Source organism: Ornithorhynchus anatinus, chromosome 4 (genome assembly GCF_004115215.2).
Source record: "Ornithorhynchus anatinus isolate Pmale09 chromosome 4, mOrnAna1.pri.v4, whole genome shotgun sequence".
Lineage (NCBI taxonomy): Eukaryota > Metazoa > Chordata > Mammalia > Monotremata > Ornithorhynchidae > Ornithorhynchus > Ornithorhynchus anatinus.
In genome coordinates, this window is record NC_041731.1 from 125627874 (window position 1) to 125653471 (window position 25598).

Consider the following 25598-nt stretch of genomic DNA (forward strand, 5'->3'; position numbering starts at 1 on the left):
ATTGATTAGGGGCCTCAGTTACTAACTCTTTAAGGGTTGAGAAGTAGCAAAGCCTAGTGGGTACAGCCCGGGCCAGAAGGACTTGGGTTCCAGTTCTGGCTCCTCCACTTATCTGCTGCGTGACCTTGGGTAAGTCACTTCACTTCTCCATGCCTCAGTTCCCATATCTGTAAAATGGGGATTAAGATTGTGAGCCCCATGTGGGACAGGGACTGTGTCCTACTTGATATTCTTGTATCCACCCCAGCACTTAGTACAGTGCCTGGTATATAGTAAGTGCTTAAGAAATGTCACTATTATTATTACTATAAGGATCAGCATTGGGCACCACTTCTGTAGAGAGAGCATTTTGCAGCATGATTTAATAGAAAGAATAGGGGCTTGGGAGTGAGAGGACCTAGGATCTAATCCCAGCTCCTCTGACAAGTGGCCGAGACAGGATTAGAACTCACGTCCTCTGACTCCCAAGCCTGTGCTCTTTCCACTAAGCCGTGCTGATCGTTTCAGATCCTTTCCACGAACTCTTGATTTTACTGTGGATTTTCTTATTTGTACAACTGCCATGATGGAGTTGGATGGAGACCATTAAAAATTAGAAGTGCCCTACTTGGGTGGCCTGCAAGTGCCTATCAATCAATAAATACAATTGATTGATTGCCTATCATTCAGTCAATCATATTTATCGAGTGCTTATTCATTCAATCATATTTATCATTTGCTGTGTGCGGATCACTGTACTAAGCACTTGGGAGAGGACAATATAACAATAAATAGAAACTTTCCCTTGCTCGCAACGTCTGAAGAGCTCTGTACTAAGTGATTTGGAGAGTATAATATAACAGATTTGGTAGAAACGCACCTGCCCAGCTGCTCCGTCCTCCATCCTCCTGGAACAAGAAAGGTGGTTAAATGTCATTGAGGAAATACTATGTAATGCATCAGTGAGTGCCGGGAGGCATTTCTCTGCGTTTTCTGTTTTGTTTGGGATGCTAAACGGCAGGGACCGTCTCTATCTGTTGCCGACTTGTTCATTCCAAGCGCTTAGTACGGTGCTCTGCACATAGTAAGCGCTCAATAAATACTACTGAATGAATGAACGGAGCAGATCTTAAGGTTATGTTGCACTTGGGTTCTGGACAAGATAGTGAACCTTCTTGGTGACAGGACGATAAATGGTCCAAGTGTTGTGAGTGGGAAGAGTCCTCAAAGAGAGCAATAATTCTTAAAAGACCAGGTCCCTCCTTTTCTCAGGTGCAAAGCAAAAATAACATTTCAGCCAAAATGTTCAGCCTGGGAGTCAGAAGGTCCTGGGTTCTAATCCCAGCTCTGCCACTTGTCTGCTGTGAGCAAGTCATTTTCACTTCAGTTACCTCATCGGTAAAATGGGGATTAAGACCGTGAGCCCTGGGCAGGACAGGGACTGTTTCCAAAGCTTAGAGTCAGTAGTAAGCACTTCCGTAATTATTATTATTATTTTCCTGGAAATATTTCCTAACCTTGGGTTTCCTAATATTACTCTCTCCCGATTCTCCTCCCACCTCCCACTAACTTCTTAATTTCCATCGGTTCTTCTGCCTCCCAACTCCTACCGGTGGATTTTGGTCAAGGGTCAGATTCTGTGTCCACTTCTGTTTTCCATTTAAGCCCATGCCCTGGGAGAACTCATCATCTCCCATAGCTTCAGCTTCCACCTCTAATAATAATACTAATAATTGCGGGAACTGTTAAATGCTGACTATGTGTCAGCACCGTACTAAGCACTGTGGTAGGTACAGGAGACTTGAGTTGGACACAATAAATGCCTCACATGGGGCTCACCGTCTTAATCCTCATTTTACCGATGAGGAAACTGAGGCATAGAGAAATGAAGTGACTTACCCAAGGTCACACAGCAGTCAAATGGCAGAGTCAGGATTAGAACTCAGGTCCTCTGATTTCCAGGCACGTGTTCTTTCCACTAGGCCAAGCTCCTTCTCATCATAATCAATCAGTCAATCAATTGTATTTATTGAGCTCTTTCTCTGTGCAGAACAGTTTAACAAATGCTTGGGAATGTACAACAGAATTAGACATTCCCTATCCATAGCGAGTTTACAGTCTGTATAGATGATGTCCAAATCCACCTCTCTATCCTCAACTTCTCACCTCCTCTGCAGTCTCACAGCTCCCCTTGCCTCCAGGATATGTCTACAGCGTGGCTCGGTGGAAAGAGCACGGGCTTGGGAGTCAGAGGTCATGAGTTCGAATCCCGGCGCTGCCACTTGTCAGCTGGGTGACTGTGGTCAAGTCACTTCACTTCTCTGTGCCTCAGTCACCTCATCTGTAAAATGGGGATTCACTGTGAGCCTCACGTAGGACAACCTGATTCCCCTGTATCTCCCCCCAGCGCTTAGAACAGTGCTCGGCACATAGTAAGCGCTTAACAAATGCCAACATTACATTATTATTACGTGGTTGTCCTGTCACTGCCTCAAATTCAATATGTCCAGAACAGAACTCCACATCTTCTCATCTAATCCCTAGCCGCCCCCGACTTTCCCATCAGTGTTGACTTCGCCATCATCCTCCCCGTCTCTGAAGCCCCAAACCGAGGCATTACCCACGATTTTTCCTTCTCTTTCAGCTCCCCTATTCAATCTGACACTAAATCCTAAATCCTCCTGAGCATTTCCAGAATCTGCCTCTTTCGCTCCATCCAAATGGCCACCTCACTGCCCCGGGTGCTTGTCATATCTGGAGTCGACTACTACATCAGCCTCCTCTAGACTCTCCCTGCTCCACCCCACATTTCACTCTGCTCTGTGGGGAAAAAGTGTGGTCTGGTGGAAAGAGCCCGGGCCTGGGAATCAGGAGACTTGGGTTCTAATCCCAGCTCCGCCACTTGTCTGCTGTGTGACCTTGAGCAAGTCACTTTACTTCTCTGGGCCTCAGTTACCCCAACTGTAAAATGGGGATTAAGACTGTAAGCCCCATGTGGGACAGAGACGGTGTCCAACCTGATTAGCCTGAAATAGTAATAATAATAATAATGATGGTATTTGTTAAGTGCTTACTCTGTGCCAAGCACTGTTCTAAGCACTAGGGGAGATACAAGGTACCTCCCAAGGTACCCAAACGGCTACCTTACTGTTACAGGCTCTCGTTATATCCCGGCTAGACTACTGTGTCGGCCTTCTCTCTGACCTCCCTTCCTCCTCTCTCGCCCCGCTCCGGTCTATTCTTCACTCCGCTGCCCGGCTCATCTTCCCGCAGAAGCGATCTGGGCCTGTCACTCCCCTTCTTAAACAACTCCAGTGGTTGCCTATCGACCTCCGCTCCAAACAAAAACTCCTCACTCTAGGCTTCAAGGCTCTCCATCACCTTGCCCCTTCCTACCTCTCCTCCCTTCTCTTTTTCTACCGCCCACCCCGCACGCTCCGCTCCTCCGCCGCCCACCTCCTCACCGTCCCTCGGTCTCGCTCATCCCGCCGTCGACCCCCGGGCCGCGTCCTCCCGCGGTCCCGGAACGCCCTCCCTCCTCACCTCCGCCAAACTGATTCTCTTTCCCTCTTCAAAACCTTACTTAAAAATCACCTCCTCCAAGAGGCCTTCCCAGACTGAGCTCCTCTTCTCCCTCTACTCCCTCTGCCACCCCCCCTTCACCTCTCCGCAGCTAAACCCCCTTTTTCCCCTTTTCCCTCTGCTCCTCCACCTCTCCCTTCCCATCCCCACAGCACTGTACCCGTCCGCTCAACTGTATATATTTTCGTTACCCTATTTATTTTGTTAATGAATTGTACATCGCCTCGATTCTATTTAGTTGCCATTGTTTTTACGAGATGTTCCTCCCCTTGACTCTATTTATCGCCATCGTTCTCGTCCGTCCGTCTCCCCCGATTAGACCGTAAGCCCGTCAAACGGCAGGGACCGTCTCTATCTGTTGCCGACTTGTTCATCCCAAGCGCTTAGTCCAGTGCTCTGCACATAGTAAGCGCTCAATAAATACTATTGACTGAATGAATGAATGAATGAAAGGTAATAAGGTTGTCCCATGTGGGGCTCACAGTCTTATTCCCCATTTTACAGATGAGGTAACTGAGGCACAGAGAAGTTAAGTGACTTGCCAAAGTCACACAGCTGATAAATGGCATTGCTGGAATAAGAACCCATGACCTCTAACTTCCAAGCTCGTGCTCTTTCCACTAAGCCATGCTGCTACTGCTTATTACGGTACCTGGCACATAGTAGATGCTTACCAAATACCACAATTATTATTACTATTTTTTCTAAAGTGTCACAGGTCCCTCTACTCCTCAAAACCCTCCAATGGCTGCTGTAATAACCATTTCCACTCACCCCCAAATTTAGAGGGCGGAGGAAGACAGGAGAGTCATTCCATGATTCTCTTCCCTGAAGACATAGCCAGACCAAGCAGAGAGAAGGATTGGGAAGCAGCATGGCCTGGTGGAAAGAGCACGGGTCTCAGAGTCCGAGGAACTGGGTTCTAATCCCGGCTCCCCACCGCGTGTCTGCTGTGTGACCTTGGATGAGTCATTTAACTTCTCTGTGCCTCAGGAGCCTCATCTGTAAAATGCGGATTCAGTACCTGTTTTCCCTCCTACTTTGATTGTGAGCCTTGTGTGGGACAGGGACTTCGTCCGACCTGTATCCTCCCCAGGGCTGAGAACAGTGCTTGACGCGTAGTGAGCGCTCAACAAATACCCCGATTATTATTGGGCAGGAAATGGAGGGACCAGTTTGTGAGGATGGAAAAGACATTTGGCCATCTGGAAGCAAGAGGTTATTGAGCTGTGTGCCAAGAAAAATAGGATATGGGGAGAGCTTATACAGTGGACCCTGGAGAGACACGGGGCAAAGGGAGGGATGGGAGAGGACCCCTAGAATTTCAGAGTCCAGGGATTCTGAAGAACCAAGGTTCCTACCCCTGAGGAGACAAACCTGAGCTCCAGAAGCATCTACAGAGAAGACCAGAGGGGCCTGGAGGGAGAAGTAGGAGATCCAGAGAAAAGTGGTTTGAACTAGATTTGTTTTCATCGTTGAGGATCTAGTGTCTCTGCCTGTGGTAAGCGATAGGGGAGATGCCCCGGGTGGTGGGGAGACCTGTACGCTCCTCAAGCTCCTGCAGCCAGCCCGGGGAGGGGAGGGGGAGGCTAGTGACGCCGATGACCTCAATGCCTTCGGGGAGATATCTGGGCTTCAGCCATAGAGCGGTGGCACTCAAATGGGAGGGAGGGAGGGGCACGGATTTGGGGATCAGGGCATCGGCTGCCCCCAAATCCCACATCAACCATCTCCTCTTGACTGTAAGCTTATTATGGGCAGGGAATCTGTCCGTTGATTGTTGTATTGTACCCTTTCAAGTGCCTAGTATAATGCTTTGCACTCAGTAATTCATTTTCCCAGATCATTCATAAAGATGTTAAGTAAGAAATGGTCTTGATAGCAATCCTGAAGAACCTCATTATTTGAACTTCTAAATCTAGACAAGTACTTGTTTATTATTCCTCTTTCTTTTTTGTCTTTTAATATATTTTCTATTCATGACAGATCACTTCCTTTAAAGCAATTACTCCCTTTTTTGAGCAAAAGCTCAAACTTTGTCCAAAGCACTTAAATCTAAAATATTATATATCCTGAATCCCCCTATACCCATTTGCTTCTTGGCCCCTTCAAAAAGCACCAGTAGTTTAGAAATGCATTATTTTCCCTGCCCAAATCCATTCTAGTTATTATATTCCTTGACTGGTGCTCTACAAGTCACTTAACTTCTCTGTGCCTCAGTTCCCTCATCTGTAAAATGGGGATTAAGACTGTGAGCCCCATGTGGGACAACCTAATTCCCCTATGTCTACCCCAGCACTTAGAACAGTGCTCGGCACATAGTAAGCGCTTAACAAATACCAACATTATTATTATTATTATTGTAATTGCTCAATAAATAAGATTGAATGAATGAATTATAATAATTATTATTATGGTATTTGTTCAGTACTTACTATGCACTGTACTGGCACTGGGGTTCAATACAAGCATATTAGGCGAACATAGTCCTTGTCCCACAAGGAGCTCACAATCTCAATCCCCATTTTACAGATTAGGTCACTGAGGCACAGAGAAGCAAAGTGACTTGCCCAAGGTCACACAGCAGACAAGTGGCAGAGTCGGAATTAGAATCCATGACCTTATGACTCCCAGGGGGCTCTATCCACTACACCTTGCCACTTCTAGAAGAATTCTAGAATTAGAAGAACTGAAGGACTTTAGGAGCTAGCAGAGGCTGACCAGAGTCCAGGTGTATTTAAGGCGACTGGGCGGGGGCCAGGGGGGACTCTTTCGGCCGGGATTTCGAGTTGCCCATTCCTCTCCACATCCGGCAGAAACTCCTGACGTCTGGTTTTAAGGCAGCTGTCTCCCTCCTACTGATCCACTGTCTTCTCCACTACACCCCAGTTCTCCCACTTCATTTCTCTCAGGCCAACTGTTCCCACTGTGCCTCATTCTTGTCTCTCCTGACATGAAGCTCTTGCTCACACCCTCCTCCCTTCCCAGAAATTCCTTCCCCTTCACATCGGACGGATCACTCTTCTCCCATCCACGATGGTCTTCGGAAATCACATCTCTTCCAGGAGGCCTTCCCCAGTAAACTTCTAATCTCCCCCCTTGAAAGCCCTCCAAATGTAATAACAATAAGAATAATAATAATGTTGGTATTTGTTAAGCGCTTACTATGTGCCGAGCACTGTTCTAAGCGCTGGGGTAGACACAGGGGAATCAGGATGTCCCACGTGGGGCTCACAGTCTTAATCCCCATTTTACAGATGAGGTAGCTGAGGCACAGAGAAGATAAGTGACTCACCCACAGTCACACAGCTGACAAGTGGCAGAGCTGGGATTCAAACTCATGATCTCTGACTCCAAAGCCCGTGCTCTTTCCACTGAGCCACGCTGCTCCTCTGAAATGTCTGAAATGCCACTTCAGTCCACCCACACCACGGCTAAGCCAAACACTCCACTGCAACACTCATGTCCATATCTTTCTATCCTATTGCTACATCTTATCTGTACTTTATTTTAATGCATAATTCCCCAGTATATTCTTGAGGGTTAGGATTACGTCTACTAATTCTGCTGTCGGCCTAAATCATTAGTTCAGTGCTCTGCTGACTGTAGGCCTTCACCATCAATCGTCATCATGAATGGTTTTTACTGAGTGCTTACTATGAACAGAGCACTTGGGAGAGTACAATACAACAGAGTTTTTTTATGGTACTTGTTAAGTGCTTATTATTTGTCAAACGCCATTGTAAGCGCCAGGTGGATACAAGTGAATCAGGTTGGACATAGTCCCTGTCCCACGTGGGGCTCACAGTCTAAGTAGGAAGGAGAACGGGAGAAGTGAGGTGCAGAGAAGTTAAGTGACTTACCCAAGGTCACACAGCAAGCATTTGGCAGAGTCGGGATTAGAGCCCGGGTCCTCTGACTCCCAGGCCGGACCTCTTCTACACTAGGCCATGCTGCTTCTGCCCACAATGACCTTACAGTCTAGAAGTCCTCAATAAATACTTTTGCTTGCTTGTTGGTTTGACTGATTGATTGATTGATTGATGGATTGTAAAGGGCTAAAGAGACTGGAGTGAATTACCCCAATTTATCACCTGCCTTTATCATTTCAGGGGGAATTCCGTTCATTCTGACAGGGGAATTTTTCCAGCAGTCTCAGCGACCGGCTGCGTTTCTGATCGCTGGAACCGTCAACTGGCTTTCCAATTTTATTGTCGGACTGCTTTTTCCTTTCATTCAGGTATGATCCGCGCAAATTTCTCCGACGGCTATTCGTTGTCAGTCAGTCAGTCGTTGAAATGTATTTATTGGACACTTACTGTATGCAGAGCACTGTATTAAGGAGAGTACAGTACAATAGAGTCAGTAGACACATTCCCTGGCCACAGTGAGCTCACCGTCTAGAGGGGGAGACAGACGTTAACATAAAATAAATAGATTACAGATATGTACATAAACGCTGAGGGGCTGGGGGCGGGGGTGTAAATAAAGGAAGCAAGTCAGGGCAAGGTAGAAGGGAGTGGGATTCAAGGGAATGAGAGCTTAGTCAGGGAAAACCTCTTGGAGGAGGTGTGCCTTCAGTAAGGCTTTAACGAGAGGGAGCGTAGTTGTCTGTCAGATAGGAAGAGGGAAGATGTTCCGGGCCAGAGCCAGGATGTGGGCGAGAGGTCAGCAGCGAGATAGATGAGATTGAGGTACGGGGAGTAGATTGGCATCAGAGGAATGAAGTGAGTGTGCTGGTTTGTAGTAGGAAATCAGTGAGGTAAGGTAGAAGGGAGAAAGTTGATGGAGGGCTTTAAAGTCTATCGTAAGGAGTTTCTATTTGATGCGGAGGTGGATGGGCAACCATTGGAGGTTCTTGAGGAGTGGGAGAAACATGGACTGAACGTTTCTGTGTAAAGATGATTCAGGAAGCAGGGTGAAGTATGAACTGGAGTGGGGAGAGACGGGAGGCAGAGAGGTAAGGCAGGTTAGGATACGTGCTTGGTTTACCGGTAAAGTTTAAAGAGGAGGTTCAGCACTGCATTTGAAGCAAACCAGAGCACAGTTTCTCTTCCTCATTTGCTGTTGCAGTTCCATAGTCCAATAATCACTAAAACAGTACTTTCATTCATTCATTCAATCGATCGTATTTATTGAGTGCTTACTGTGTGCAGAGAACTGTACTAAGTGCTTGGAAAGTACAATTCAACAACAAATAGAGACGATCCCTACTCAACAACGGGCTCGAAGTCTAGAAGTGGGGAGACGGACTATAAAACAAAACAAAACACGTAGACCGGCATCAATAGCGCCATTTGGAGGACTTTCTAGGTGCAGTTCTTTCCATCAATTAATCGGATTTATTGAGTGCTTACTGTGTGCAAGGCATTGTACTAAGAGCTTGGAAGAGTACAATATAACAGAGTTGGTAGACACGTTCCCTGCCCACAGTGAGTTTACAGTCTAGAGGGGTCTGGTCTCTCTGGCCACTCAGTCTCAGACTCTTTCTCAGCCTCCTCCTCTGCCTCCCACCCCTTTCCCTGTGGGAGTCCTTCAAGCCTCAGTTCTGGGTCCCCTTCTATTCTCCATCTACCCCAACTCCCTTGGACAACTCATCAGCTCCCCTGGCTTCAACTGTCATGTCTACGTGGATGATTCCCCAAATCTACATCTCTAGCCCTGATGTCTCATCTTCTCTGCGGTCTCATATTTCCTCCTGCCTTCATGACATCTTTGCTTGGATGTTCCGCCGACGCTTCAAACTTAACATGTCCAAAACAGAACTCCTCATCTTCCCACCCAAACCCTGTCCTCCCTCTGACTTTTCCATCACTGCAGGCGGCACCACCAACCTTCCCGTCTCACAAGCCCATAACCTTGGTGTAATCCTCGACTCATCTCTCTCATTCAACCCACATATTCAAGCTGTCGCTAAATCCTGTCGGTTCAGCCTTCACACCATCGCTATAACCCACCCTTTCTCTCTATCCAAATTGCTACCACATTAATCCAGTCACTTATCCTATCCCACCGTAATTACTGTATCGGCCTCCCTGCCACCTGTCTCTCCGTAGTCCAGTCCATAATTCACTCGGCTTCCCGGATCATTTTTCTAATAAAAAAAGTTCATTCGGTGTCTCTCCACTCCTCAACCACCTCCAGTGGTCATCCACCTCAGCATCAATCAGAGATTGCTTACCATTGGCTTTAAAGCATTCAACCACCTTGCCTGCTCCTATTTAACCTTGCTGATTTCCTACTCCAACCCAGCCCAATCACTTCACTCCTCTAATGCCAACCTATACATTGTACCTCGATCTCATTTATCTCACCACGAAACCCTCATTCACATCCTGCCTGGAATTTCCTCCCCCCCTTCATATCCTGCAGATCATCACTCTAGCCAACTTGAAAGCCTTATTAAAATCACATCTCCTGCATATGGTTTTCCCACCTAAACTCTCATTCCCCCAATCCCCCTCCCTTCTGCATTTCCTATGCAATTGGATCTGTCACCTTTGAACACTTGCTATTCATTCAGTAGTATTTATTGAGCACTTACTTTGTGCAGAGCACTGTACTGAGTGCTTGAAATGTACAATTTGGCAAGAGAATTGTATTCTGCTTACTATTCGCTCTACCCTCAGCCCCACAGCACTTAGATCCATGTCCATAATGTATATTAATGTCTGTCTTCCCCTCTAGACTTAAAGCTCTTTGGGGGCAGAGAGCATGTCTACCAACTCTGTTGCGTTGTACTCTCCCAAGCCCTTAGGACAATGCTCTGCCCACCGAACACACTCAATAAATATGACTGATAACGGAACACTGTACTAAGCACTTGAGAGAGTACAGTGCAATAGAACAGGTAGACAAGTTCCATACTTCTCTTACTGCCAACTCTGGGAAGTCAATTTGCATTCATGAAATCTTGAGGGCAATATAAAATCACGTCTCGGCCATTAACAAATGATTTATCTGCAGCCGATTGAAAGGTTCCATATATTTCAGAGGAAACAAAAGCCAACCTGACATTCATGCTAATGGGAAATGGTGCACCGGAAAAACAAGTCTTCCCTCGGGCTTTCATTTTCCAGTGGGACTCCCTGCATATATATATATATATATATATATAATTTGGCATTTGCCTCTAAATAATGAATTTCCACTGGGGTGTAACATCATTATGAGTAGTAATAATATGCATCTTCTCATTCGGCTCCTTCCTCTTCAAAGGTCACGCATTTACCACCCTGATGACTAGTGACCTATTAATGAAGTATTTACATAATTGTCTAGGAAGATCATGGAGTGTTGCCAACAAGATGAGGGAACTGAGGCCCAGAGTAGTTAAGTGACTTTCCCAAGGTCACACAGCAGACTTTCTGATTATAGTCCCTGGTCAATGGGTGAGCACCCCCGCAATTCACCAGATCATATGGTGAGAAAATACAGAGCCAACATCCTCTTTTGAGACCAAAGTGCTTTCCCCAGTGAGTTAAATTTTCCTCTAGTGTGCTAATCATTGATTTCCAGCCTGCATTCATTTGTCCTTCATTCATTTCCATTTCATTTGAACTTTACAAATCAGAAATGTATCAGATGTCTTGGCGAATTACATAGAGGTCATGCTTCGAAACATCACAAACAATTCATTGACAAGCCACAACATTTTTCAGTGACCACATTCATTTAAACCTGGTATAGACCAGAACTTGAATAACCCCATGGACAATTAACATGAAAGGGACTCACTTGCAAATATCAAGAACATTAAAATGTGGCAGGTACCTCTCCCTTTCACCTAAATTATTGAAAATGGAGCAATTTTAATTGGGTTTTTGTTGCTGACCTGTTCAGAAATTGACATATACAACCTGAAATCACTCAAGCGTGAGCAAAATTAAAAGACTTGACCTTTATTTTCTTTCATTATGTTAAATGAAAGGTGAAGGGAGATTTTCAACCTATGCATTCCCCGATCTTTAATTAAAATTAAAAAATGCAAATTCCAAAGTACCGTGCAAGGGGAATTTCTTAGGTCACAAGCCTCGTGATCGTCTCTTGGCAGTGTGATGTATCTTTTCCAAGGAACTGCCTCTTCAGAGTTGTCTAAATCATTTTTTATTCTGCTTCTAGGTGTTTTCATCTAATTCCATTCCAAATCCCTGAAGATTTCCTCTTTCATCCCATCTCATTTAAATATTTATACACTCTACCAATTTTAGGTCAGGCAAAGCCTGTCGGTAGACAGTGTCCTACAGTGATTATACGCAAAGTTTAAAAGTCTATTTCTCCTAAAAGTCCTCAAGCAAATCTGAGCAGATTCAAAGCTCCTTAATAATAATGATGGTAATAATGATAATAATAATAATAATGATAGTATTTGTAAAGTGCTTACTATGTGTCAAGCTCTGGGGTAGACACAGGTAATCAGGTCGGACACAATCCCTCTCCCACACAGGGCTCACTGGCTAAGTAGGGGGGAGAACAGGTATTAAATCCCTATTTTACGGGTGAGGAAAATGAAGCCCAGAGAAGCTTAATAACTTCCTCAAGGCCACCCAGCAAACAAGTGGCAAAGTCAGGATTAAAACCGAGATCCTCAGACCTCCAGGCCCATCCTCTTTCTACGTGGCCATGTTATATTGGTATTTATCAAGCACTCACTTGGGGTAATGCATGGTCCTAATTGCACGAGAAAGTAGCAGAAGAGCATGGGACGTATTTCCAAATGGCAAGAAACTCACCCTCTAGTTGAGGAGACAAGTTTACAAATCTTTGGAGTCCTCAAAACAGAAAAGTGTCCCTACATTTGATTGTTGTTTGGCCTGAAAAAGAATGTAGATGAACAGCACTGTGAGAAGCAGCATGACCTAGCGGAAAGTACTCGGGCCTGGGAGTCAAAGGACCCCAGCTCTGCCTCCTACCTGCTGTGTGACCTTGGACAAGTCATTTCACTTCCTCTATAAGTTCCCTTATCAACAAAATTCAATACTTGTTCTCCCTCCTACTTAGACTCTGAACCCCATGTGGGACCTGATTATCTTGTATTTCCCACAGTGCTTAGTAAGTATTTGGCACATAGTAAGCACTTGGATGCAACAATGATTATTATTATTATTAATTCATTAAGTGCTAACAGTGGCTGTTGGGTAGATATGACTCAGGATGTCAATCAATCACTCAATCATTAGTAGCAGCATGGCGTAGTGGAAAGAGCCCGGGCTTGGGAGTCAGAGGACATGATTCTAATTCCAGTTCTGCCACTTGTCTGCTGCGTGACCTTAGGTAAGCCACTTCACTTCTCTGTGCCTCAGTGACCTCGTCTGTAAAATGGGGATTAAGGCTGTGAGCCCCATGTGGGACAACCTGATTACCTTGTGCTTACCATGTGGGACAGTGCTTGGCACATCGTAAGCACTTAACAAATACCATAATTATTATTGTTATTATTTTTGATTAAGCTTAGTGTGTGCAGAACACTGTACTAAGCACTTAAAAGAGTACGCTACAACCGAGTTGTTAGACACATTCCCTGTCCACAAGGAGCTTGTAGTCTAAGGGAGGAAACGGACATGAAAATAAATGATGGAGTTGTCCATGAGTACTATAAGCTCATTGTGGACAGAGAACCTTTCTACCAACTCTGTTATATTATAGTCTCCCAAGCGCTTAGTTCAGTGCTCTGCACACAGTAAGAGCTCCAGAAATATAATTGGTTGATTTGGGTGGAGTGAATATCAATAATAATAATTATGATATTTGTTACACACTTACTATGTGTCAGGCAGTGAATTAAGCACTGGGGTGAATACAAGCAAATCGGGTTGGACACAGTCCCTGACCCACATGGGGCTAACAGTCTCAATCCCCCTTTTCCAGATGAGGGAGCTATGGCCCAGAGAAGTGAAGTGACTTGCCCAAGGCCCACAGCAGACATATGGCAGAGCCGGGATTAGAACCCTTGACCTTCTGATTCCCAGGCCCGTGCTTTATCCACTACACCAAGTGCTTGAGGGCACAAATCCAAGTGCATAGGCCAGGCAGAGGGGAGGGCGGGTTGGGGAAGGTGCCTAGTACAGTGCTCGGCACAGAGTAAGGGCTTAATCCATTCATTCATCCATTTAATAGTATTTATTGAGCGCTTACTATGTGCAGAGCACTGTACTAAGCACTTGGAATGTACAAATCGGTAACAGATAGAGGCAGTCCCTGCCCTTTGACGGGCTTACGGTCTAATCGGGGGAGATAAATGCCACCAGTAGTATTTAATGCCACTTCTGTCCCCAACTGTGTAGAAACAAGCTTCCTCTCTCTCTCCTGCTGGGCCTAGAGTACCGTGAGGCTTTTAGGGGAGAATCGAGCTCAATGAGTTTGTCAACTGAAGGAGCCCCAGAGTGCTCCTGGTCACCAGAGAAGGGACAAAAGGCCACGGGAGCCAGAAACCCGGGGTTAGAACCCAGGCCCTCTGGTTCCCATGTCCATGTTCTTTTCACTAGGTCATGCTGCTTCTCCCTTCTAAGTGCTTAGGAAAGTATCAATCAATAGTAGTTAGCAATCAGTGGCATTTATTAAGTATTTATTGTGTGCAGAGCGCTCTTACTATACTAAGTGCTTAGTATAGCATTCATTCAATAGTATTTATTGAGCGCTTACTATGTGCAGAGGACTCTACTAAGCGCTTGGAATGTACAAATCGGCAGAAGGATGAGCCACAGAGCCTGCTACAAGGAGCTTACCCTCTAACGGGGGAACAGACACAAAATAGATTGACCGATGGTGACCCAGGATAAATAATTAAATATCATAAATATCCAATGCCAAGGAGGGTTTTAAATAATTATAAAACTGAGGCCTGTTCTATCAATCAAGCAGCATGACCTAGGGGATAGAGCACAGGCCTAGGAGTCAGAAGGACCTGGGTTCTAATTCTGGCTCTGTCCCTTGTCTGCTGGGGGACCTTGGTCAAGTCACTTCACTTCCCTGTGCCTCAGTTACCTCAACTGTAAAATGGGGATTAAGATCATTCGCTTGTATCTGTCCCAGGCCTGACATGTAAATAATAATAATAATAATAATGGCATTTGTTAAGTGCTTACTATGTGCCAAGCATTGTTCTAAGCACTGGGGTAGATACAAGGTAATCAGTTTGTACCACGTGGGGCTCACAGTCAATCCTCATTTTTCAGATGAGGTAATTGAGGCATAGAGAAGTTAAGTGACTGGCCCAAAGTTACACAGCTGATAAGTGGCGGAGCCAGGATTAATAATAATAATAATAATAATAATGTTGGTATTTGTTAAGCGCTTACTACGTGCCGAGCACTGTTCTAAACGCTGGGGTAGATACAGGGTCATCAGGTTGTCCTACGTGAGGCGCACAGTTAATCCCCATTTTACAGATGAGGTAACTGAGGCACAGAGAAGTTAAGTAATGTTGGTATTTGTTAAGCGCTAACTATATGCAGAGCACTGTTCTAAGTGCTGGGGTAGAAACAGGGGATTCAGGTAGTCCCACATAGGGCTCACAGTCTTCATCCCCATTTTACAGATGAGGTAACTGAGGCACAGAGAAGTGAAGTGACTTGCCCAAGGTCACACAGCAGACAAGTGGCAGAGCTGGGATTCAAACCCATGACCTCTGACTCCAAAGCCCGTGCTCTTTCCACTGAGCCACACTGCTTTAAGTGACTTGCCTACGGTCACACAGCTGACAAGTGGCAGAGCCGGGAGTCGAACCCATGACTTCTGACTTCCAAGCCTGGGCTCTTTCCACTTTGTCATGCTGCTTCTCAGCGTAAACACTGGAGTAAACACTTAACATACCCCCCCCCCGGCAAAAAAAAAACTTGCATTACACAGAGCACTGTACTAAGTATATTCAGAGTGTGTACTAAGTGAGTGAAATAGTACAACAGCAGTTGAAAACATGATGACTCTCCCTGTGAGACTTTTAATCCCCCCCTTCTCCTCCTCTAGACTGTAAACTTGTTGTGGGCAGGGAATGTGTCTGTTTATTGTCATATTGTACTCTCAGTCATTCATTCAATAGTATTTATTGAGCGCTTACTATGTGCAGACCACTGGATCGAGCGCTTGAAATGTACAATTAGGCAACAGAGAGAGACAATCCCTGAGCAATGACGGGCTCTCAGTCTCCCAAGTGCTTAGTACGGTGATCTGCACGCAGGAAGTTCTCAATAAATATGATTGAATGGATGAATGGATGGATGATGGGGGAAACAGACACAAAATAAATTATGGCTAGAAGGAAGAAGAGACTAAGAAAAGATGGATCTGAGGAAAAGCACTACAAAGCATGTGAGCACATGGCATTTAGAAACTTTGAGAGCAAATTTAATGTGGGAAAGGAACTGTGTCTGATCTGACTGTATTGTATTTAACCCAATTCCTACCACAGTTGCTATCAGTTCCTTATCTGTGAACCAAACACATGTGATTGGAAATGACTCACCCTAATTTTCCAAGTAGAGTGGACTGTAGCCTCTCATGGCTGAATGGGTGGATTGGATGACATAATTGAGTATTTTGAACTAAAATATGGGAAACAACTGAACAGTAGAATAGTCAAAAAAAGTCTCTCAAAATGGAGCCAGATGAGGAAACTGGGACAGAGAGTCTGCCTGCTGTTTGGCTTGCTCAAGTCCAACAGGTAGGAGGTGGAGCTGGGATTAGAACCCAGGTCTTCTGACACCCAGACCTTTGTTTTCTCTCTCTCCATTAGACCACATGGCTAGTAGGAAATGGTAGTAATCATTTGAGATTTATTCATTCATTCATTCATTCAATAGTATTTATTGAGCGCTTACTATGTGCAGAGCACTGTACTAAGCGCTTGGGATGAACAAGTCGGCAACAGATAGAGACGGTCCCTGCCGTTTGACGGGCTTACGGTCTAATCGGGGGAGATGGACAGACAAGAACAATGGCAACTAAATAGAATCAAGGCGATGTACAATTCATTAACAAAATAAATATTCATTCATTCATTCAATAGTATTTATTGAGCGCTTACTATGTGCAGAGCACTGTACTAAGCGCTTGGGATGAACAAGTCGGCAACGGATAGAGACAGTCCCTGCCGTTTGACGGGCTTACAGTCTAATCGGGGGAGACGGACAGACAAGAACGATGGCACTAAACAGCGTCAAGGGGAATTGGGTAAATGAAAATATATACAGTTGAGCGGACGAGTACGGTGCTGTGGGGATGGGAAGGGAGAGGTGGAGGAGCAGAGGGAAAAGGGGAAAAAGAGGGTTAAGCTGCGGAGAGGTAAAGGGGGGGATAGCAGAGGGAGTAGAGGGAGAAAAGGAGCTCAATCTGGGAACGCCTCTTGGAGAAGGTGAGTTTTAAGTAGGGTTTTGAAGAGGGGAAGAGAATCAGTTTGGCGGAGGTGAGGAGGGAGGGCGTTCCGGGACCGCGGGAGGACGTGACCCGGGGGTCGACGGCGGGATGGGCGAGACCGAGGGACGGTGAGGAGGTGGGCGGCGGAGGAGCGGAGCGTGCGGGGTGGGCGGTAGAAAGAGAGAAGGGAGGAGAGGTAGGAAGGGGCGAGGTGATGGAGAGCCTCGAAGCCTAGAGTGAGGAGTTTTTGTTTGGAGCGGAGGTCGATAGGCAACCACTGGAGTTGTTTAAGAAGGGGAGTGACAGGCCCAGATCGTTTCTGCGGGAAGATGAGCCGGGCAGCGGAGTGAAGAATAGACCGGAGCGGGGCGAGAGAGGAGGAAGGGAGGTCAGAGAGAAGGCCGACACAGTAGTCTAGCCGGGATATAACGAGAGCCTGTAACAGTAAGGTAGCCGTCTGGGTGGAGAGGAAAGGGCGGATCTTGGTGATATTGTAGAGGTGAAACCGGCAGGTCTTGGTAACGGATAGGATGTGTGGGGTGAACGAGCCTGGGCCTAGGAGTCAGAAGGACCTGGGTTCTATTTCCAACTCTGCCACCTGTCTTCTATGAGATCTTGGGCAAGTCACTTCACTTCTCAGTGCCTCAGTTATCTCATTCGCTAAAATGGGAATTAAGATGTGAGCCCCATGTGGGACATAGACTGTGTCCAACCGGATTCATTTGTATCTAGCCCAGAGCTTAGTATTATTATTATAGTATGATTATTCGTTTTATTAATAGAATTAGGTGTGTGATCTTACAGACAGTTAACAGTAATAACAGATGATAATAATAATTATGGTATTCGTTAAGCCCTTATTACGTGCCAGGCACTATACTAAGTCCTGGAGTGGACACAAGATAATTGGGTTGGACACAGTTCCTGTCCCTTGTGGGCTCGCAGTCTCAATCCCCATTTTCCAGATGAGGGAACTGAGGCTCAGATAAGTAAAATGGCTTGCCCAAGGTCCCAGAACAGATAAGTGGTGGGGCCAGGATTAGAACCCATGACCTTCTGAATCCCAGGCCCATGCTGTATGCACTACACCATGCTACTTCTCCAGATAACAGATAATAGCTAGAGACCTAATCAATCAATCAATCAATTTTATTTATTGAGCTCTTACTGTATACAGGGTACCATACTATGGGCTTGGGAGAATACACTATAATAGAATCGGTAGATATGTTCCCTGCCCACAGTGAGCTTACAGTCCAGAGGGGGAAACAGAGATTAATATAAATATATTAACTGTGGATATGTACGTCAGGGAGGGGTGGATTAAGGGTGAAAATCCAAGCACTCAGTCACCTTGCCCCTCCTACCTCACTTCTCTGCTCTCCTACTGCGACCCAACCATCACACTTCTCCTCTCTCAGGCTAACCTGCTCACTGTACCTCCATCTCATCTAACTCGCCTCCGACCCCTCGGGCACATCCTGCCTCTGGCCTGGAACTCCCTCCCTCCTCACATCCTACAGACCAGCACTCTCACTTCCTTCAAAGCCTTACTGAAGGCCCATCTGCTCCAAGAGACGTTCCCTGACTAAGCCCCCCTTTCCTCTTCTCCCACTCCCTTCTGTGTCACCCTGACTCACTACCTTTATTCAATTTATTGCCATTGTTCTTGTCTGTCCGTCTCCCCCGATTAGACTGTAAACCCGTCAAAGGGCAGGGACTGTCTCTATCTTTTGCCGATTTGTACATTCCAAGCGCTTAGTACAGTGCTCTGCACATAGTAAGCGCTCAATAAATACTATTGAATGAATGAACCCCCCATCCCAACCCCACAACACTTGTGTCCATATCTGTAATTGATTTATTTATATTAAGGTCTGTCTCCCCCACTAGATTGTAAGCTCGTCGTGGGCAGGGAATGTGTCTGCTTATTGTTATATCATACTCTCCTAAGTGCTCAGTATAGTGCTCTGCACACAGTAAGCACTCAATAAATACGATTGGTTAAATGAATAATAATAATGACAATGGTATTTGCTAAACGCTTACTATGTGCCCTGCACTGTTCTAAGCACTGGGGTAGATACAAGGTAATCAGGTTGTCCCATGTGGGGCTCACAGTCTTACTCTCCCTTTTACAGATGAGGTAACTGAGGCAAAGAGAAGTGAAGTGACTTGCCCAAAGTCACACAGCTGATAAGTGGCGGAACTGGGATTGGAACCCATGATCCCTGACTCCCAAGCACGGACTCTTTCCACTAAAACACCCTGCTTCTCTGATAATTATGGTATTTGTCAAGGGCTTCCTATATGCCAAGCACTGTTTTAAGAGCGGGGGCGGATACAAGGTCATCAGGTTGGACATTATCCCTGTGTCATATGGGATTCACAGTCTTAATCAGTGAAGTGCAAGGGGGATGCAGGAAGGACTCAAATATCCAGTCAAATAGCTCATAGTCATGTACTTGAGATCACTAAAGCAGACAATCTCAAGGGGACCGTCCTTCCCTGTCAAAGCAAGAATTCAAAAGAGCAAAATATCAAGGGACAGAGCTATCTCAAAGTTCTATTACAAGAAGGGTCCTTAAGGCTGTACCGGGGCAAAATGAAGTTTTGACCATTTGACTTTTCGCTTTAGTTTTGGAGAGACTTAACCAGGGTCACCTCTGTCACAGCTTATTAACCATTTTTTAAAGTATAGGTCAGACTTCTCCCTCTCGACATTTTGCAAAATGCTATAGGCCAAAGTCAAGCCATAAGCAGACAAATAAATATTTTGTTCATTAAATATTTCTAGTGAAAAGTGCCAAGTCAGAAGGCCAGGCCTTGATTTGGCGACGTTCAGGAGCTATGAATGATTCTTCTTTTAAAAGGAACTAGGCTGAAGGCAGTCTAATCCACCCTAAAATTCTGGTTTTCCAGATAATTCTTTATATGCTGCTGCTGATCTTTGTGGATTTGGAAAATGTCCAATTTTTGTTGTGCACCCAATAATAATAATGATGTTGATGATGGTATTTGTTAAGCACTTACTATGTGTCACACACTGTTCTAAGCGCTGGGGTAGATTCAGCTAATCAGGTTGGACACAGTCCCTGCCCTACGTGAGGCTCACAGTCTTAATCTCTATTTTACGGATGAGGTAACAGGCACAGAGAAATGATTTGCTTGAGGTCACACAGTAGACAAGTGGAAGAGGCAGATAATTTATTCGATCGTATTTTTTGAGCGTTTACTGTGTGCAGAACACTGAACTAAGCACTTGGGAAAGAACAATACAAAAATAAATAGTGACATTCCCTGACCACATTGAGTTTACATTCTAGAACCCAGGTCCTTCTGACTTCCAGGCTTGTGCTCTATCTACTAGAACATGCTTCTTCCTTATCCCTTGTGACAGTCACCACAACCACAAAACTACACGATGCTAACTTAGGGAGTAATTCTGCATATTTACCTGCCATTGTTCGTCCACCACGCAGCGCCAAAGTGGCATTTAGATATTATGGCTGCACTGTTAAGGATTCATTCATTCATTTATTTATTGAGTGCTTACTGTGTGCAGAGCTCTGTACTAAACATTTGGGAGAGTACCACGCAACAATATACGGACACATTCCCAACAATATACAGACACAATCCCTGACCAAAATGAGCTTAAGTCCAGAGGTGGGGAGACAGACAGCAATACAAATAAATTACAGATATGTGCATAAGTGCTTGTCAGCTGTGGGACTGTGGGCAAGTCACTTCACTTCTCTGTGCCTCAGTTCCCTCATCTGTAAAATGGGGATTAAGACTGTGAGCCTCACGTGGGACAACCTGATTACCCTGTATCTCCCCCAGAGCTTAGAACAGTGCTCTGCACATAGTAAGCGCTTAACACAAACCAACATCATTATTATTATTATTATTATTATAAGTGCTGTGGGGCTGAGAGAGGGGAAGAGCAAGGGGACCAAATCAGGGCAAAGCAGAAGGTAGTGGGAGATGAGGAAAGGTGGGGCTTAGTCTGGGAAGGCTTCTTGAAGAAGAAGAAGGGCCTTCAGAAAGGCTTTGAAGTGGGGAGGGGGGAGTCACTGTCTGTCGGATTTGAGGACAGAGGGCATTCCAGGCCCTAGGTGGGATGTGGGCCGGGGTCGGCAGCGAGACAGGCGAGATGGAGGCCCAGTGAAAAAGTTAGTGGCGCCGGAGGAGCAAAGTGTGCAGGCTGGGTTATAGAAGGAGAGAAGTGAGGTGAGGTAGGAGGGGGCAAGGTGACACCTTTAAAGCCAATGGTGAGGAGTTTTTATTTGTATGCAACCACTGGAGCTTTTAGAGGTGCAAGGTGACATGTCCTGAATGTTTTTTGGAGAAAAATAAGCTAAAATGTCAGGAATTTCAGGCTGCTTTTTTCAGAGTCAGCAACATTGGTTTCCCTCATTCTAGTAATGCTTCCATCCGCCTCCATTTGATGAGTTCAACACAGAAATTGGTTTAGTAGTAATGCTATTCATTCATTCATTCAGTGGTATTTATTGAGCGCTTACTATGTGCAGAGCACTGTATTCATTGAGCTACTACTGAGTCCAGTCAATCAATCAAATGATGATTTTGAGAGAGCATTTCTATGCCCTGCCCTGATCACCTTCCCCAACCCGCCCTCCCTTCTGTATTGCCTAGGCACTTGCATCTGTCTCTATTTACATGTCCTGATACTCAGCCATTTCCCCTATTTGTAATATATTTTATTGTCTTTTCCCCCTCTAGACTATACATTCCTTATGTACAGGTGGCATATCTACCAAAACTATTATATCGTATTTTTCCCAAGTGCTTAGCACAGCGCTCTGCACACAGTAAATGTTTATTAAATACCACTCTTTGATTAGGAGAAAACAGTACAGTAGAATTGGTAGACACTTTCCCCTCCCATAAGGAACTGCCACTCTGGATGGAGAGGGATGTATGGAAATATTCTCAAGCAGGGTAATAATAATAATAAGATTTGTTAAGTGCTTACTATTTGCCAGGCACTGTACTAAGTTCTGGGATGGATACAAGCAGATTCATTCATTCATTAATTCAATAGTATTTATTGAGCGCTTACTATGTGCACAGCACTGTACTAAGCGCTTGGAATGGACAAATCAGTAACAGATAGAGACAGTCCCTGCCCTTTGACGGGCTTACGGTCTAATCGGGGGAGCAGATCAGGTTGGACACAGTCCCCGTCCCACATGGGGCTCACCATCTTAATCCCCATTTTACAGATGAGGTAACTGAGGCCCAGAGAGATGAAATGACTTGCCGACAATTGGCGGAGTCAGGATTAGAACCTATGTCATTCATTCATTCAGTTGTCTTCATTGAGCATTTACTGTGTGCAGAGCACTGTACTAAGCGCTTGGAAAGGTCCTTCTGACTCCCAGGCCCATGACCTATTCACTAAGCCATGCTGCATCTCTTAATAAAATAAAATCAGAATAAATAAAATGAAATCTTCAATTTAATTCATTCATTCATTCAATCGTATTTATTGAGTGCTTACTTTGTGCAGAGCACTGTACTAAGCGCTTTGGAAAGTACAATTTGGCAACAAATAGAGACAATCCCTACCCAATGGGCAACGGGCTCATATGTCTATATCCACAAATACTGAAGGTGGGCATAACTAAGTAAAGATTTGCATGCAAGAGGTAGCTGTAGGATTAAGATTTGGAGATTTGGGTACTGTGAGCTCTTCCCCACTTGACTGTGAGCTCACTGTGGTCAGGAAATGTGTCTGTTGTTGAATTTTACTTTCCCAAACACTTAGTACAGTGCTTTGTACACAGCGAGTGCTCAATAAATATGATTGAATGAATGAATGCTAGTCAAGAAAGGTTCCTTGAGAGCAGGGGTTGCATATATCAAATCTGTTATATTGGACTCTCCCAAGTGCTTAGTACAGTGCTCTGCACACAGTAAGGACTCAATAAATTCAGGCAATCATATTTATTGAGTGCTTACTATATGCAGACCACTGTACTAAGCACTTTGATTGATTGATTGATTGATTGGAGATGTGATTTTAGGAAGGCTGTGGAGGTTCTGGCAGATATGACCGGGGAACAGAGTTCCAGGTCTTGGGGAACAATGTGACAAAGGGGTTGGAGGTAGACAAGACAAAAATGGGCTAGGGCAACTTACCTGCCGTGTGACCCTGTGCAGGTCACTTTACTTCTCTCTATCCATCAGGCCCTGCTGCTTCTCCTAGGCATATCAATTTATTCAGTATTTACTATTATTTAATAATAATAATAGTGGTATTTGTCAAGTACTGACTAGGTGCCAGGCACTATACTAAGCGCTGGGGTAGGTACAAGCAAATAGGATTGGATGCAGTCCCCGTCCCACATAGGGTTCACAGACTCAATCCCCATTTTACAGATGAGGAAACTGAGGCCCAGAGAAGTGAGTTGATTTGCCCAAGGTGACACAGCAAACACGCAGCAGAGCCAAGATTAGAACGGAGAAGCAGCGTGGCTCAGTGGAAAGAGCACGGGCTTTGGAGTCAGAGGTCATGAGTTCGAATCCCAGCTCTGCCACTTGTCAGCTGTGTGACTGTGGGCAAGTCACTTAACTTCTCTGTGCCTCAGTTACCTCATCTGTAAAATGGGGATGAAGACTGTGAGCCCCACGTGGGACAACCTGATTCCCCTGTGTCTACCCCAGCGCTTAGAACAGTGCTCTGCACATAGTAAGCGCTTAACAAATACCAACATAAATACCGACATAATAACTCAGATCCTTCTGACTGCCAGAGGTCCATGCTCTAGCCCCTGTGCCATGCTGCTGCTCTGTGCACTTGGGAGAGTACAGTATAACAGAGATAGTAGACGTGTTAGGGGATGACGAGTATCGGCCGATAAATAAGGCAGAGAAAACACGTGGGAAGTGTTGAAACCATCAGTAAATTCTTGGGTAGGAAAACACTGTTCAAAAATGCACGTCGCTCATTCTCACCTTGAGTCAAAAACCATCCAGTACACCCAAACCTGAAGTGTTTGTGGCTAGTATTCTGCATTTCATGGGCGGTCAATCAATCAGTCGTATTTATTGAGCTCTTACTCTCCGCAGAGCACTGTACTGAGCGCTTGGGAGAGTACGGTATGGCAGATATATTCCCTGTCTACAACAAGCTTACAGTCTAGAGGGGGAGACTGACATTGATATAAATTACGGCAATCTATAGAAGTGCTGTGGGGCCGAAGGCGGGGCAAGGAGGGGAGAGTAAAGGGAGAAATCAGGGTGATGCAGAAGGGAGTGGGAGAAAAGGAAATGAGGGCTCAGTCAGAGAAGGCCTCTTGGAGGAGGTGGGCCTTCCTATCAGTGATCTGTGCATGTTGACAGCATCTGACAAGCCAGTCCTAAGGGGAGTCCTTAGATCAGCCTTTCCTCAAATCCTGAGGCCTAGATACAGGCGGCTGCTTATAAGGCATGCTGATGGGTGGATCTGGCCCCTAGGGACAACGGGAATAAAAGGTGAGATTTGCAAAGTGGCCATGAGTTTCAGGATCATAGTTAACAACTGTGATATTTCTCAAGTGTCTACTCTGTGTAAGCTCGTAGTGGGCAGGGAACGTGTCTACCAACTCTGTCCGTCGAGTGTTCCGCAATTAGTAAGTGCTCGACAGATTACGATTGATTGATTAATATGTGCAAAACATTTTTTAGACCGTGAGCCCGTTGTTGGGCAGGGATTGTCTGTTGACGAATTGTACATTCCAAGCGCTTAGTACAGTGCTCTGCACACAGTAAGCGTTCAAAAAATACGATCGAATGAATGGGGTAGGTACCAGATAATCAGGTTAGGCACAGTCCCTGTCCCACTTAGGTCTCATAGTCTAAGGGGAAGGGTGATTAAGTGTTGAATCTCCATTTTACAGATGAGGAAACTGAGTCATAAAGAAGTTAAGCGATTTGCCCAAAGTCCCACCGCAGACAAGGGGCGGATCTGGATTAGAACCCAGGTCCTCTGACTCCTGGGCTTGTACTCTTTCAATTAGGCGATGCTGCTCTCAATTATAGTTCCATACCAAACCCTAGTTCTTGCCTGCAAACTCTTTGGGTAATAATAATAATAATGGTATTTATTAGGGGCTTACTATGTGCCAAGCACTGTTCTAAGCACTGGGATAGTTACAAGGTAATCAGGTTGTCCTACGTGGGGCTCACAGTCTTAATCCCCATTTTACAGATGAGGTAACTGAGGCACAGAGAAGTTAAGTGGCTTGCCCAAGGTCACACAGCAGAAAAGTGCCAGAGCCGGGATTAGAACCCACGTCCTCTGACTCCTAAGCCCGTGCTCTTTCCGCTAAGCCATGCTGCAGCAAAGCGTGGTGTCGATTTAAGGAGAGGGAAGAGGGAAGGTGGGAAATGTGCCATTTATGGTTGCTTAAGATGAGATTTTGCACCTCGATTCTGAAACTAAATCGGTCAAGAATGTAGAAAGTAAAGATCTCGGAGTAATTTGTCTTCAGGGACAGCTTTTCCCAAGATAAGATCACAAGTAATTTTTCAGGCTTCTCTCTGAAACCCAGCAATTCCATTTCACGCCATGGTATGCAAATATATCTTGATTGGAGTAAACTAGAAAATAAACGACGATGTTTAGGTTCCCGTGAGGCCAGGCTGTAAAAGTTCCCATTTATCTTTGGGCTCTT

At 45.4% G+C, this 25598-nt stretch overlaps 1 protein-coding gene across 3 annotated transcripts in view; it reads left to right on the forward strand.

Moving 5' to 3' along the window:
* SLC2A9 (solute carrier family 2 member 9) overlaps positions 1-25598 on the forward strand; it is a 304495-nt gene that overhangs the window by 264595 nt on the left and 14302 nt on the right. For all 3 annotated transcript variants that reach the window (XM_039911938.1, XM_039911939.1, XM_029063982.2), the window contains one exon: positions 7674-7801. In XM_039911938.1, the coding sequence (XP_039767872.1) occupies positions 7674-7801 (128 nt within the window). The remainder of the gene's footprint in view (positions 1-7673; positions 7802-25598) is intronic.